Source organism: Acartia tonsa, chromosome 2 (genome assembly GCF_053477335.1).
Source record: "Acartia tonsa isolate MP-2025a chromosome 2, ASM5347733v1, whole genome shotgun sequence".
Classification (NCBI taxonomy): Eukaryota; Metazoa; Arthropoda; class Copepoda; order Calanoida; family Acartiidae; genus Acartia; species Acartia tonsa.
Genome location: NC_137261.1, coordinates 38,927,276 through 38,942,729, shown reverse-complemented (window position 1 = coordinate 38,942,729; position 15,454 = coordinate 38,927,276). Strand labels below are relative to the sequence as shown.

Sequence of the window (15,454 nt, the reverse complement as noted above, 5' to 3'; positions counted from 1 at the left end):
TTTTGTACGAACACCGTGGCTGACCCAAAGATCAAATAACAATAAATCATATTATATTTAAATACTTGCACGCACACAAGGGAGTCTTTACTCTTTCTTTAGTAATATAAATGAATAAAGACATCCTACTTTTCTTTTCTTGTGACGTCAATGACTGAGTCTGATTCCTATTACAATCTATATTTTGTATATTCAGTTCAGACACTCTACAAGAGTTAATATTCGTCTGTCCTACCGTTTCAGATCTTTACTTTTATGGATGTTGTCATCCTTGTTAGGTCTTGATATTAATTCAAACTTTCATTTTTAGACTTTATCATTCGCTTATAACATTGTGTTTTGTTGTCCTAAGAATCATTATTTCAAAAACATTATTTCAAATGACTTTCTGGTTTGCTTCCATTGGGCTGTTTATTCTACTAGTTTTATAATAAGGTTTTCTTATTCATTGCTTCAACAACTTTTGCAGAATTGTTGAATTTGATTGGTTGGTTCATTAGGTTGAGTGTCCAAACGTTTCAACCACTTATGGTTAACTACAGACTGTAATTTATGTATCAAAAAAAGGTCATTATGTATTAATTAGTAGTGATCTAAAGGGATAAGACAATGGCCAATAAATTAATGTACATCCTCAATGATGATACACAAAATTATCCCTATTGTAGATTACAATTAGTGGTTAAAACGTTTAGACACTTAACTTAAAGAACTAACCAATCAGAATTAACTTAAAATCCCTAAAGTTGTTGGTTTTTTTTTTTGGGGGGGGGGGAGGTCGCCACTCTACCCCCCTTTGAATTAAATTGGTTAAATTAAAGGTTAAAAAAATTCATATTTCAAATTCCAAGATTCAAATAGATTGAATTAAGAAGGTTTCGTGATTCGCAAAATTCACATTTCATTGATCGATTGATTTGCCAAGGTAAACCCATACCAAGGTAATACCATTTAGAGCGCTCACACTAGTGAGATTTATGTGCTAGTTATATGAATAAAATAAGCTTAAATTGTCTTATATAGCTCTTCGAGCTGGAAAATTACTTGAAAAATGCATATTAGTAAAGCATTAATTGTTTTTTGATAAATAATTCCCAAAAATATTATACTTTTGCCCGTTTTTTTACTTGTTTTTTCACATAACGCAAGCGCGTCGTTAGAACCCCTATATAACAACAAAATTTATGGAAAGAGAGGAATTCGTCGGACGAGGGAGAGCCCGTACCGAGTGAAAGACGACGGAGAAACGAGTGCGGGGAAAGCTATAACCATCGCAACCGCGAGTTGACGCGCCATCGCGGTCACGCTTATCACTATATAAGAAAGAATTTTTATTATGGATAAATAAATAAGAAATTAGCTGTACTAAATAAGTTTATTTCATAATATTCATACACAATTGAAAATAGAAATGCATTGCCATTATGATTCTTTAATTATACGTTTATTTTCAATTTTATTTCTTCATAATTTATTGATAATATTATTAAAGTTAAACAATATAGATGTATTAAAAATAAAATATGTACAAGAAGAATGATTGATCTCAAAGCAAACGGCTCATGGCTTAGCAGCTTACAAAAAATCTTTGACGTTTGATTTGGGAACAAGGTTATTGTATCCGAGGAACATCAGTTCCTTAACCATTTGGGCCTTGAGGTTATACCTCCTTTTGCTGAAAAGCAATTTGAGATGGGAAAATATTCTTTCCACTCTCGAATTGCTGACCGGCAGAAGGATAAGGTTCCCCAATAGCTCCCTGATTTCGGCTGGATACTGGTCCTCTTCCAATAAGTTTTTCACAGTACCATGGATTAGATCCATGGTTGCGGATCTTGAACCTTTCTTCTTATCTCCTTTGGTGGATTTTCTGTAGAAATCGACAAGGTTTGTGGCGTTTTGATTGCGCCATTTCTCCAGACCTGTGTACATGGCTGTCCTCAGAAGTTTGACTTGTTCTTCTTTGCTTTTCTTCTTCTTTGGTTTTATCTTCTTATTTTGTTGTTCTTCTTGATATTTTTGCTTTTTTTCCTCAAAAAAAACAGCGAAAACATCGGGTTCTGAATCTTCGTCATTGTTTGTTGTTGCAGCACTGCTTGGAGCCTCCTCCTCCTCCTCGTCCTCGATGCTGGTAGTATCTCCTCCATTCTCCTGGTCAGTCTCGTCCTCGTCCTCGGTCTCGCTACATTTAGCCAACTGGATACGAATAACGCGCTCGCCGATTAACTTGGACAATTCATAGCCATCATCCAGGATCTCTTTGGCAAATTTCTCATCAACTAGCTGGCTGGGCATTTTCTTTTCCTGTAAAAATTTATTCTTTAAATTTTAATATCTATCTCATGATTTTAAGAAAGCTTATAAAACTTAGTCTCAATTTCGAACCTGTTACCTAGTATTAGTGTTCACTTTTAGCGGCAGCCGCCAGAAGTAAATGCCTGCTTCTCATTGGTTACTTTTTATTTTTTTTCTGACGTCATATATTCTTTTAAATTTTGATATAATATCTGTTGTAGGATGACGATTATTTGTAGCTATTTGATATGTTTTTTATTCTTATTCCTTATCATAGAAAATCAAAAATGATAAAATGAAAATTATTTGTAGCTATTTGATATGTTTTTTATTCTTATTCCTTATCATAGAAAATCAAAAATGATAAAATGAAAATCCATTAAATATCTCATTTTAAGAAAGCCTAAAACTTACGCCGTCGCCTACGATCATCTCCAGGTACGTCTTGCTGTAGGGGTGCAGAAACAACAGCGCTTTCCAACCTTGAGAATTCAGCATTTTTGTTACACGTCCTTTCAGTTTGTCATACATTGTGACAGCAAACCTGCAAAAATATAAATAAAATAAAATAGCTTTTTTTATATGTTTTTTTTTATATTCCTCCCCTCCCTATAATACTTTTCTACATTTTATTTGTTATATCTTTAGTATGGCGCATTTTTTGCAACTAAAAAAATTAAAAACCAACCTGTTATTCTCTTTACCCAGTTTAGCCAGATTTGAAAGAACAGTTTCTAGATTAGCAAACATGCTAGGTACGGTTGCTTCCAGGGATTGTGCAGATTTAGTGATTGGACCATCAATTTTCACCAGGACAGCTTTGATATCTGCTAACAGACCAATCTGTTCTTGAGTAGGCCATGTAATATTGACTAAACATAAAAAAAATACTTGAAAAGAAATAGTATTACAAATTTGTATCACCACATAAAAAAAAATACTTCAACTCAACTATTGTCTATTTATATTTTTGTGTTACCAAACCAAATAAAAAATTACAAATGTGTATTGTGAGTAATATATGTATACCTTTTTGATCAATCAGTGATTGTTTTACAGCTTTCAGCAAGTCCTCATTCTCCAAGAGTTCGAAGAAACGGATCAACATGTTCACAATGGAACTCCATCTTGTATCACATGGCTTCACTAGTCTAAAAAAAAGATATATTTTAAAAGTTAATAATGGCTTCTCATTGGTTAATTGTAAATGTTTTCTTTGAATTTAAAAAAAAAATAATTGTTGAAACTGGCTTCTCATTGGTTAAAAAATAACACTTACATTCGTTGTTTGAATCGTTTGTAGATCTTTCTTAAGCGCTTATTATTGCGCAGTTTCCCATTTAATGTTGTCACATATTTCAGCGTATCTCTGTAATCCACGTTTTCCTAAATACAAAATCAATCAACCCTTCAAAACCCTTACTATTTTCAAAACCATTACTATTAATAACTATTAATAAAGGCAAATACAAACAAATAGTTATTACATTACCTTTGTCTTTTCCAAGGAATCTTCAACAGCCAGATCCGACTGATGGTTCAAACAGGGAAGTTCAACCATAACTCCATGGTTTCTTGCACTTTGAAGTGCAACTTTTCTTGCGGCTTCAATACCTGACATAACAAAAAGACATATTATTGAAATATAAATTGTAATTAATATATCAATAATTAAAATTTTTTGTTTTAAATGTGATGACAATGTGACATGTCAATATCATAATCTTACCATCAGTTCTTTCTTTGGCAGCTTCAAAAGTGTTCTTGTAGAATGATAGAACATCTTCTTCTTGCTCAGACTCAGCACTAGTATTATCTTCGTCTCCTGACTCGTCCAAACTTGACAAGAGAGCACCATTTTTTACCAGGAATTCCAATTCGTCTCTGGACAATCCATGCTCCTTGTTCAGCAGTTCCATGAACTAATAAAAAAAATAAAAATTAAAAATTGTTGATTATTATTAGTTTTATAAATACTACTTTTTAAATAAATTTAAAATATTAAACTTTGATAAAAATTGGGTGAATTTGAAAGTTAAAGATTAAAGTTAAGTTAAACTAACCTTGATACAATTCTTTGCACTATCTGTAGTGCATGACAATAACTGCTTGTGGGTAAGGTTGAAAGCGGCCAGAATTTTGTCAACAGCTCTCACGATGGACACGCCAGTGCAATCAGGCTCTGGCATCTAAAATATTCAAAAAATTATATTTATGCTTATAATTTAAATTTAATATTTATAATTGCAATATGAACTTTAAATTATTTGAATGAAATGATAATAATAATAAGGATAAACTCTTTACCTCTTCACAGCTTAATAAAACTTCTCTTGGTTCATTGGTGTTCTTGTCCAAAAACGTTGCTGTAACTGAAAATAAAATAAAATTGTAAGTTCATGTTATTTGTATATATTATATAATATTATAATATTTAAAATAAATGAATGTATACCTGCAAGAAAATCTACGAATACTATCCCAAAATCTATGCTTAGGTGGATAGCTAAAAATAAAATAATCAAATTATTAAGTTTTATAAATAAAAATTCAAATGTCAATGGTTACTAACTCCCCCCCCCCCCTACCCCCCGTTCTTAACACATAAATTTCTGATTAAGATTTTACCTGTATCTTTCAACTCATTTTTCAAGATATCGACAAAATTTTTATAACAGTTGGTCACCCAGAGCTTTAATTGTTCGTCTGTGGGGGCTAGTTGTTTGTTTCCGCCTTCAAGGAGCCCGACTTAAAATAAAATAAAATTACAAACATTTTTTTAGCAGCTTAAAAGTTAATTTAATTAAAATAGAATTAGTTTTTTATACTGTAATATAAAAATCAAATTATAAATTTTTTTTAGCAGCTTAAAAGTTAATTTAATTAAAATTTATTTAGTCTTTTCATACTTACCTTTCTTAGCAATTAAATGATCCCAAACAAATAGGTAGGGATCTTTGAGCTGCTTCAATGATATACGGCCATTGGTGAGTTTGTGTATATATGCATGGATACAATCAAGGGCAGTTATACCGCTGATGCAGATATCCTTGGTCTCTAGCTCGTTGCCTGAATGAAAATAGAAATATTACTGTTTGCGATAGCTTTTCATCAATCGTTGAACTCTCTAATTTATTTATCATATTGATTACGGAGGCATATTATATAATACAATTATACAACAAATATGTGTGTTTGCGATAGCTTTTCATCAATCGTTGAACTCTCTAATCTATTTATACGATATATTACATGTAATATATATGTGTACCACTTACGTTTATCGGTATCAAAATACTTCTTGTAGTCTCTCTCGCTGGTGTAGGCCTTGACAGCATTCTTGCAGGCTTTCTCAATGTTTGGATGGTATTTATACCAATGCTTCACGCAGCAACTACAATAAAAAAAGATTAAATTAAAGATTTGTGTATATTTGTATACTATCTAATTATGTATGTTAAACACTTTTGTATATTATCTAATGTTCTCAATTATGTGTATATGTATGTAAATGTTAAAAACTTATATAACTGTTTACCTGATGACATTGCTGTCATCATCCAAGCCTTCATCAAAGCGGGTTTTCCACTTAGGACAATCTGTAAGTAAAATACATATGGATTAATAAATTATACTTTTCATAATTTATTCTAAAGTTAAAACTTAAAAAATTCTACACAACACTTTATTTATCTGAACTCAAATATTGTGTCAATAATACTTACGTAGACATTTCAGATAATTCTGTCCGTCCTCTTTCACTTTTTCGAAGTAACTGAAATAAAAAAAATGTATCAGAGTCAGTCAGGATGTATATTTTTAATTTTTGATTTTGACAAAAATTATAAAAAATTGACTTACTTTCTAATGAACTGTGTGTTTATAATGTGTGATACTTTTTCATCCCATACCAACTGTTCATTGTTGTATCTCCACCTGAAGCATTTCTTTTCCTGTTCGGGAATGTCTGAATATAAAAGAAAATAAAAATATATATATAAAAGTATATTTGCGATAACTTTAATTTAATAGATTCTTCCAATTTGTAATATTTACAAAAAGTCTTGCTTTATTCATTATTGTAATTGCTCCAATAATTCATAATAAACTCTCATTGGCCAGAACAATTAAACTCCTACCTTTCATTTTAATTTTTTCTTCTCCATTTAATTTCTTGCCTTTTTTCTTCTGGACTATGCGCAATATAGTGGTGTTGTTAGGCCGGCCAGGTGGCCTTCCTGCACCTTTATTCTCCTCTGCACTTAATGAACTTTCCTGTAAATACTGCTTGATGATCTGTAACTGTTCAGCTGTTGGTTTTGCCTTCTTAGCAGAGGGTTTCCTTTTATTTTTTTCAGTACTGTCTGTTGGCTGGCCTTCGTCAATTGGGGGTAAGGTTTGTTTATTCTTGCCCTTGCCCTTGCCCTTGCCCTTGCCCTTGCCCTTGGGAGGAGGAGAACACCCCGACGACGATGATGATGAACAATGTAGCGGTGTACTATGATCTGGATACAGAAAAGTATCAATACCTGTGGCCGTAGGGGTAATTGGAATGGGCATAGTCGTCTGTTGGGCGGCGAGGGGTATTTCAGGTAGATCAGGTGGTTGATATACATCTGTTTCTTCAAGTCTGAGGCCCAGGGAACTATCATGCCTATACCGCTTAGTTAAGTGATAATCATATTCATTATTATCACTAGCAGTACCTTGGTAATGGACCTGGTAATCAAGTTCTTCGACACCTGACAGGACAGACACATCCATACTGAAATAAAATAGCTTCAATTTTAATAATAGTTATTGTATAGGAGGGGGAATATTTTAAATCTGATTTTCTAAAGAGTAAAGAAATATTTTTCTTGGGAAAACCTCCCCAAAAATAGTTTAAAAAAACCTTCCCAGGACCTATAAGAAGCTTAATTGTGAAGGAGAACAATATCGGTTCAGAGGTTAGCGAGATCCCTCGGCTCCTAGTATTTACCTTGGCTGGCCTTTCTTCCGCTTATTAGTTGTACTTCCTGAAGTTGAAGCCGAAGGTATATCAGTGGCTGTGGAACTAAAATAAAATAATTTAATTATACTACATTTATAATATTATTAGCTAAGTCTATAATCAAGTCTTAAAATGTAAGTATATTCCAACTTTCCAAATTCCAGGTTGTTAAAAAGTACCTTTTTAAAATTCAAATTGCGCGGCTTGTGTTAATAGTAGAAAAATGGTATGCATATCCTTAGAAACGTCATAAGCTCTAGTTTTTTAATATATTTATAATTAGCTAAGAAAAGTAACTCTATGCATATCCTTTGAATCGTCATAAGCTCTAGTTTTTTAATATATTTATAATTAGCTAAGAAAAGTAACTCTATAATCAAGTCTTAAAAATAAAATGTATGTAAGTATATTACTTATTTTTACTCTATGTGTAACGTTCGTATGTCTGTCCATCTGATTTCTTAAGTTAAACAAGTTAAACTTAACTTTATTTATGGAAATATATTTTGTAAGGTTAATAAAAGTTCAGAATGTTTCAACAATATATAAATTCGTAGTATTCCTATAAATGTTATTATCCCTTACTCACTTGTCCCCTTTTATTTAAAACAAACGGGTCATGTGAAGGCAAACCTAACCCAAAATAACCTTTCTAAAGCAACTGTGAAAATACGATGAAATATAAATTTAGAAGAAAAGCTTTGCTTTTAATTGACTTTTAAAGTATTTTTTGAAAGTATTAAAAATTGATTATTTCAACAAATTATGTCCTAAAATGTTTTTCTCACATTTTTCAACGCATATGCATAATTAAGTTTACAAATAAATCATTTCTCTTGAATGACCCGGTATATTATTTCTAAGTTCTAACAATTTCACACTAATATAGATAATATGTAGTATAGCAAGAATGAATAGAAAATATGAATGACAGTGAAAATTTAAAATTTAATAATAAATAAAAATAAAATATTACCTGAATTTATCTGGTGTGTCCAACATATCAACAGCAGATCTGATGTTGTCTTTTCCTTTGAGTAAACCGAGGGATCTGACAGCCTCATGTCTGCTCCCGTCCATGGTTTTGATCAGTTACCTTTTGATTCGAAATGAAACTAAACTAAAAAAAGATATATATTAATTACATTACGTTCAATGGGCGGAGTTTTAAAAAAAGTTAATTACGTTATAAGGACGGTGAAAATGGTTTTATTTTCAATGGGAGGAGTTTCAGTGTCTGTCTACAAACCAAACAAATTTTTATGGTGTTTAAATGGGTGGAGTTGTAGCGGCGGGCGGTAATTTTAACTCCAGTCTCCACCCACCCACATTTCATCACTGTTCGTAGAGTCTATCTATTTTATTTTTATTACATTTAGAAAGCAACTCTATAATCATTACCAGAATTTTCCGTAGATCCATAAAACCGATCCTAGTTATAGAAAAGCTTCGCTACGGGTCTATAGGATAATAGTAAATTAGTAAGTAATAATATTGTAAACCGATCCTAGTTATAGAAAAGCTTCGCTACGGGTCTATAGGATAATAAGTAAATTAGTAAGTAATAATATTGTAAGAAAGCCATAATTTATAAATATAGGCGGGCGGCCCGCGGGGAAAACAATAATAAGATCTCATCTCATATTTCTTACTAAGTTGACCCTTTCCTCCACATTCCCTTCGCCGGCTTCCTTTTAATATGATTCTGGTGACAGGTCATAAAGGCCCCCCCCCCCAAAAAAAAAGGGTTGACTTGACGACGATATATATAATAGATAATGATATTCTTCCCTCCCCCAAGATTTTTAGTTCTTTCTTTTTTAAATTTAAATTTTTTAAATCATAAATCATAAAAAAGCTATCCGTTTTAAGATTAATCTGCAAGGGTTAAGCATATAATTAACCTATAATAACCTATATCAGACACACAAACACACATCCTGTTACTTTAGTATATAAGGATTTTTAAAAACGCTTTGCCGTAAAAATTAACGGGTTAAACACGCAAAAACAAGGATGACTACATCCATAAATTCCAAGCCATGAAAAGTAAAATATAGTATTATTATTATATATAACTTTATACTTTTTAACTTTTTTTTTAAATAAATATACTTACCAGGGACCTAAAGGGATAAGACAATGACCTATAAATTGATGTACATCCCCAATGATGATACACAAAATTGGAGTACTGATTCCTATTACAATAAGGTACAGTATTTTAAGCAAAGCAATCTCTATAATCAAGTCCTAAAAATGTCAGTATGTCCGTAAACAGTATTCTGTATTTAAGAAGTTTTGCATAACATTTAATTATTATTTTGTCAAAACTTGTGTATTTATATTTTGTATATTCGGTTTTGACACTCAACAAGAGTAATGTTCTTCTGTTGTACCGTTTTAGAGCTTCGCTTTTATGGATATTGTCATCCTTGTTTATAATGATACTTTTTTGTTGCAATAATTATTGCACTTTTGAATATGTTAGAATGTATGTTAGAATTGTATAACGTATATTTTTAAAACCGCTTTGCCGTAAAAATTTTTAGTTTTTTGCAATATATTATTTACTTTCTGACAAATGTATACGCTACTTATGGATTCCTATAACAATTAGGTACGACTTAGGAAAGCGCAGCATCTCTATAATCGTTACCAGAAAGTCCGTACGTCCATGTTGCTTTTTTAAAAGTTATACTTTAGTATAAGGATATATTAATATAACGTATATTTTTAAAAACGCTTTGCCGTAAAAATTAACAAACACACATCCTGTTACTTTAGTTAAAACCGCTTTGCCGTAAAAATTTTTAGTTTTTTGCAATATATTATTTACTTTCTGACAAATGTATACGCTACTTATGGATTCCTATAACAATTAGGTACGACTTAGGAAAGCGCAGCATCTCTATAATCGTTACCAGAAAGTCCGTACGTCCATGTTGCTTTTTTAAAAGTTATACTTTAGTATAAGGATATATTAATATAACGTATATTTTTAAAAACGCTTTGCCGTAAAAATTAACAAACACACATCCTGTTACTTTAGTTAAAACCGCTTTGCCGTAAAAATTTTTAGTTTTTTGCAATATATTATTTACTTTCTGACAAATGTATACGCTACTTATGGATTCCTATTGACTTATCCATTTGGATTCTAGATTTTTATCCTTTTTCTTGGACTTTGTTGGTGTTTTCTTAAACCAACTGATTTTGGTTGGTCGCACTTTTGATTTAGGCTGTTTTGAAATGGACGTACTTACATTCTGATAAACAAGGAATACAACATCCACAGAATAAGAAGTCTTAGTTAGTCAGGTAGTAAAAAATCAGACGAACATACATTACAAACTGTTAAAAGAGTAGCTTAAATTAAATCCAAAATAATTAATATATCATTCATATATTATTACACAACATTTATTTAAAAACAATTAAAGAAAAGAAATATGAAATAGACTACAAGATTATGATTATGATTATGATTAAGATTATGACTACAACAGAATGAATTTATGAAATAAAAAATGAAAATACCGAATGAAAAGTAAAAAAAAAAATTAAAGAAATTCAAATATCAAATACACAGAGACTAGAACAGTATATACAAATCAATGATTATGAATGTGAAAAAATGAAATATGGAAAATGAACGCATAGTCAATATAATAGTAACAATGTAAATATCAATGCAAATTAACAGTTATATTGTTATTATTACATTGACTATGCGCCCCTAGATGCAGACAGATGATAGGGACGCCTTGATGATGTCGCTGACCATGACGTCCTTGAGGTGGTGGTGGTGGTGGAGGTGGATTATCGGCGGGGGGTTGGATGTCAGGGCGGGGGCGGGGGGCGTTGGCGGGGACATCATCAGCGGGAGGTGGATTATCGGCGGGGGGTTGGATGTCAGGGCGGGGGCGGGGGGCGGGGGCGGGGACATCATCGTCGTTGGGTGGGGTTTGAGGGCGGGGTGGCTGGGCATTGACATCGGCGGGGGCATTGATCTGGCAGTCATTGCCCATCTGGATGTAGATGGGCAATGGCTGCCGACCCTGGTACCGCTGGCGCTGTCTATTGGCACCACCTTAATAAATTAAATCAAAATTATACACTAAATAAATTATAATTATATTAAAAATTATAGTTATAAACCTTCCCGGGACCTATAAGAATCTCCCCTATTAAGGAAAACCCGATCGTTTCAGCGGTTAGCGATATCCTTCGGTACAAACACAGACAAACAGACATCCTGTTACTTTAGTATAAGTATATCTTATATAAATGAAGAAATTTTAGTTCTGTCATTATTTTTCTTTTTTACATTGTAATTTTAGAAAAGCCATAGCAAATTGTATTCTAGAGTATTTACGCTTTTAGATAAATATATAATCAAGGTTATTTGGGTTTTCACTTTCTTTTGATGAACGTATAAAAATTCCATTTTTTCCATTTTTTGGTTACATTAAAATAATAATGAATATATTATACCTCTTGGTGGCAGAGGTTGAACTGGAAGTGGCCGTGGGACGTCGTCATTAGCTCGAACATCGTCATCAGGACGTCCTTAATGAATTTAATCAAATAATGAATTTTAAAAAAATACTTTACAATGAATTTTAAATCCGCCAAAAATATTAACACAGTTTTTTAGTTTTTAATCAATCTTTATGTTTTGTTGTTTGATATTGCTGTGCTTCTTTTGAGTACATTTAATTTTGTTTTTACAGACGTTAATTTCTCAAGTCAAACAATAAGTGTTAATAATTAAATTTAATTTTGATTCGACCCTATTAATATTTACTTAAAAATTGAATTAAGAAAACGCAGGGACAAAAAAATGTATTGTATAGTAATATGTTCAAAAACAAAATATTTGCTCATTGCTGTAGTACTACTATATAATGAATCCAATTAAAATAGAACAGAAAATTAAGCAAATATTATAATTAAATAATAAATAATGAATATATTATACCTTGGGCTTGAACACGACGTGCTTCTATTCTCGCTGATCTTCGTAGTAAATTCGATGGTCTTACTCTTGACATTGTGAATAATGTTTTAACAGTATAAAGAATAAACACGAATTAAAATCAATATTATGTAATTTATTATACTTACGCGATATAAATACGCATTTAAAAGAAAGAGAAAGTCAAAGGGGGGATAATAAAAAAGGGACTGTACGCGAGAAAATTTAATTACTCATCAGATTATCAAACCTTAACAATATGAATAACATCATCTCATTCATATAATTATAATCTCAAAAATAGGGCAAAAAGGGCTCCCATTTCGTTAAAAAACGGCATTTCCCGCCGATTTATATTAAGTGCAAGATTGGGAAAAAAATTCCTTCAGTTAAGCCTACTTTTAACATAATCCTTGCTTTAAACAAATTAGTATCCAAGTAACTTCAGTAACAGTTGGCCCATCTCTCGCCCACCTGTAATTACAAATTTGTAAATTATAGGTGCAGTGCAATATTTCTTTATAAAGTAGAAACTAAATTTCCTAAGTGGGTTATTTAACATTTCTTCAATAATTAAAAAACGTTCATATTTTTCCTGTGTTTCCATTTTTCCCTTCCAAAATGCCGTAAAATCAATCTTCCATATTTTTGTTAAGAGGACGTTTTTGGTTGATCAGTATAGAGAAAAGTGCTTAAAAAATGTTAAAATTTGTTAATATGATGAAAAAATTTTAACTTTACACACACCTTTAATGTTAATGACCTATATAGGTCAATGACCTCTATAGATAGACCAATATAAAACATATCACAGTGGGATCTTCTTAAAAAAATCGGGACAACCAAAAAATCTAAAATCGACTTTTATCTATCCTAGGACCTAATAATGGCTGTAAGTAGACAGCTAGAAAAGAAATTTTTAAAAAATATTAATTGTTGGCGGGTTTAGGCCGTTTTTAAAAAAGGTGGTGAAATATTTCTCTTCAGTTTTGATGATTTTCCAGATTTTTTCAAGGCAACAAAAAATACATTTATGTTCATCTTATGAAAAAAAAAATTTATTGAGGTACTTTTCAGATACCTGTACCAATGTCTAATTAAAGAAAAAATTTTAAAATAGGGTAGCTTTGCTCCTCCAAAAGTTAAAACAGCAAGACGTACTTACCAAATGCACATTAGAAGTTAACAGAGGCAAAATTTAAGTTATTTCCGAGTTAAATCAAAAGAAATTACATCATTTCTTCAAATACAACTACAAGCTTATTTATTGAAGTTTACTTTTGTCTACTCTAAATGTCCCGTTTTTTGGCAAAAGATCCCACTGTGCATATGTATATTATTTACTATACACCCCCCTCCCCTAATTATGAAAATCCTTTTGCATAAGCTTTTCCATAATAAGGGTTGGTCTGTCTGTCACTAATTTTACTTTCATTTACACTGCATTTTGAATGCATTTTGAAATATCCGGTCCGTCCGGATAGTTTTTTCGGTAATTTTTGGAAAATTTACTTACTTTAACTTACACTGCATTTTAAAAACGAAGCTTTTCTATAATTAAGGTCGGTTAATTTGAGTCTTCCAACTAATTAACTTACAATTTTGCTTTGACTCTTTAAGTGTTCATATACGTTTGTCCTACCGTTTCAGTGGTTCGCTTTTATGGAAGTTATAATCCTTGTTAAAAATTTTCCACTGAGGGTGGGGGAGGGGGGTTTAACTAAAAGAAAGGTTGATATATATGACACCTTTATAACCCCCCCCCCCAAAAAAAAAAATAACAACACAAGAGTAAGACAATAATGATATGACCCCTTTCTCCCCCCCCCCCCACCCAACCCTTGTTAAAAATTTTCCTCACCAACCCCCAAAAACCGGGAAAATGTTAGGTATGTTACAGAAAATTTTAAAATTTATAATAAAATTAAGAAGCTATTATATCCTTCGCTAGAGATAGAAAAAAGCTTACTACTTTATATAGAAGCCTCTAGGGGCACTGGTAGGAGGAGAAAAAGTCGACCTCATCCCATTTTAGATTTGAGTTTCAAAAGAGTTAAACAAATACTTTTTTGGGGTTCAAAAATAGTTTAAAACCTTCCCAGGACCTTTAAGAAGCTTCACTGTAAAGGAGAACATTATCGGTTCAGCGGTTAGCGAGATCCACACACCCCACAACCCTCACTTTCCAAAAGAGAGCAATAGAGATTTGTTTTGTTGTTTCAGCATATCTTCTCTATAATTCATATTTCTGCCTCAGATCTGGTCTGCCTTAATAATGCCTTAATACTAAAATAAAAGAATAATGTCAGTTGTCTATAATATGATAGGAATAGGATAAATATTTATTCCAATATGGCTTCTAAATTACATATACGGCACAATGCGATAAATATCTATTTCAAACCGTTGGGTCAGTAATTATATAAAAATAAAAACTTGACTTAAAAGTACTCGTTAATAAATAGGATAAATATTTATTCCAATATGGCTTCTAAATTACATATACGGCACAATGCGATAAATATCTATTTCAAACCGTTGGGTCAGTAATTATATAAAAATAAAAACTTGACTTAAAAGTACTCGTTAATAAATAGGATAAATATCTATTCCAATATGGCTTCTAAATTACATTTCATTTCGCTTTTATGGATGTTGTGATCCTTGTTGATATGGGTATGACTATGAATCATAGATTATTTGTGTGTGTGTCCATTCCATTTTAGAGGCGCTACTACAACGGAAATATTATTACTTGGATGCTGCATCATATTTTCATGTATTCTGATAAAGTGAAACTCATAGCTGGCTAAAATAACCATACCCCCCACCCCCCAATCTACCCACTCCCCTTCTACTAGATGAACTAATGAACAATAAACGAGTTCTGTGTTAGCAAGCTAAATTAACTACAAATTTTCTTTCTCAGTATATCCATGTATATATTTCATATTATTTCATTGTTTGTCCATTTTTAAAAACCCGGAAGGCAAGTAGGGATTGAATGGACTGTAAAGTGTAAATTATACTGGTACCCAACGTTTTATAATCACGTTTTCTCATTCGTTTGCTTGGACTTATAAATGTATTATTTTTGACAAAATCATACGTCATTTTTTTTGTAAAATTGTTAAATACAGAATACTGTTTAAAGGACATACCTAACCGTAATTGACGGACATACC

General features: G+C 31.8%; 4 protein-coding genes across 4 annotated transcripts in view; all 4 read right to left on the bottom strand.

The window, feature by feature from the left end:
• Nucleotides 1-15,454, bottom strand: part of Vdup1 (arrestin family protein Vdup1) — a 200,718-nt gene that overhangs the window by 174,115 nt on the left and 11,149 nt on the right. The gene's annotated exons all lie outside the window — the stretch shown is intronic.
• LOC145311775 (uncharacterized) lies at nucleotides 1,362-6,314 on the bottom strand. Its single transcript, XM_080150763.1, has 16 exons — nucleotides 6,157-6,314; nucleotides 6,021-6,070; nucleotides 5,834-5,894; nucleotides 5,574-5,689; nucleotides 5,209-5,364; nucleotides 4,924-5,043; nucleotides 4,751-4,801; nucleotides 4,603-4,667; nucleotides 4,359-4,484; nucleotides 4,025-4,217; nucleotides 3,788-3,909; nucleotides 3,575-3,681; nucleotides 3,325-3,446; nucleotides 2,984-3,167; nucleotides 2,710-2,839; nucleotides 1,362-2,304 (listed from the first exon to the last, which is right to left on the bottom strand). Exons 9-16 carry the CDS (start codon nucleotides 4,482-4,484, stop codon nucleotides 1,576-1,578), a joined length of 1,713 nt encoding a protein of 570 aa, XP_080006889.1. The 5' UTR covers nucleotides 4,603-4,667; nucleotides 4,751-4,801; nucleotides 4,924-5,043; nucleotides 5,209-5,364; nucleotides 5,574-5,689; nucleotides 5,834-5,894; nucleotides 6,021-6,070; nucleotides 6,157-6,314; the 3' UTR covers nucleotides 1,362-1,575.
• Nucleotides 6,394-8,215, bottom strand: LOC145312326 (uncharacterized). Its single transcript, XM_080151570.1, has 2 exons — nucleotides 7,277-8,215; nucleotides 6,394-7,060 (listed from the first exon to the last, which is right to left on the bottom strand). Exon 2 carries the CDS (start codon nucleotides 7,057-7,059, stop codon nucleotides 6,394-6,396), a length of 666 nt encoding a protein of 221 aa, XP_080007696.1. The 5' UTR covers nucleotide 7,060; nucleotides 7,277-8,215.
• On the bottom strand, nucleotides 10,978-14,017 carry LOC145312325 (uncharacterized). Its single transcript, XM_080151569.1, has 3 exons — nucleotides 12,273-14,017; nucleotides 11,786-11,860; nucleotides 10,978-11,381 (listed from the first exon to the last, which is right to left on the bottom strand). The coding sequence occupies exons 1-3, from the start codon at nucleotides 12,343-12,345 to the stop codon at nucleotides 10,978-10,980; spliced, it is 552 nt and encodes a 183-aa protein (XP_080007695.1). The 5' UTR covers nucleotides 12,346-14,017.

Excerpts from the sequence above, each read along its gene's own strand:
- LOC145311775 (XM_080150763.1), bottom strand. The coding sequence starts at position 4,484 with ATGCCAGAGCCTGATTGCACTGGCGTGTCCATCGTGAGAGCTGTTGAC. Across the intron at positions 3,910-4,024 it reads TGCCAAAGAAAGAACTGATG|GTATTGAAGCCGCAAGAAAA; the intron begins GTAAGATTATGA and ends TTGTTATGTCAG. Across the intron at positions 3,168-3,324 it reads ATCACTGATTGATCAAAAAG|TCAATATTACATGGCCTACT; the intron begins GTATACATATAT and ends TTTTATGTTTAG.
- LOC145312326 (XM_080151570.1), bottom strand. The coding sequence starts at position 7,059 with ATGGATGTGTCTGTCCTGTCAGGTGTCGAAGAACTTGATTACCAGGTC.
- LOC145312325 (XM_080151569.1), bottom strand. The coding sequence starts at position 12,345 with ATGTCAAGAGTAAGACCATCGAATTTACTACGAAGATCAGCGAGAATA. Across the intron at positions 11,861-12,272 it reads ACGTCGTGTTCAAGCCCAAG|GACGTCCTGATGACGATGTT; the intron begins GTATAATATATT and ends AAATTCATTAAG. Across the intron at positions 11,382-11,785 it reads TCAACCTCTGCCACCAAGAG|GTGGTGCCAATAGACAGCGC; the intron begins GTATAATATATT and ends TAATTTATTAAG.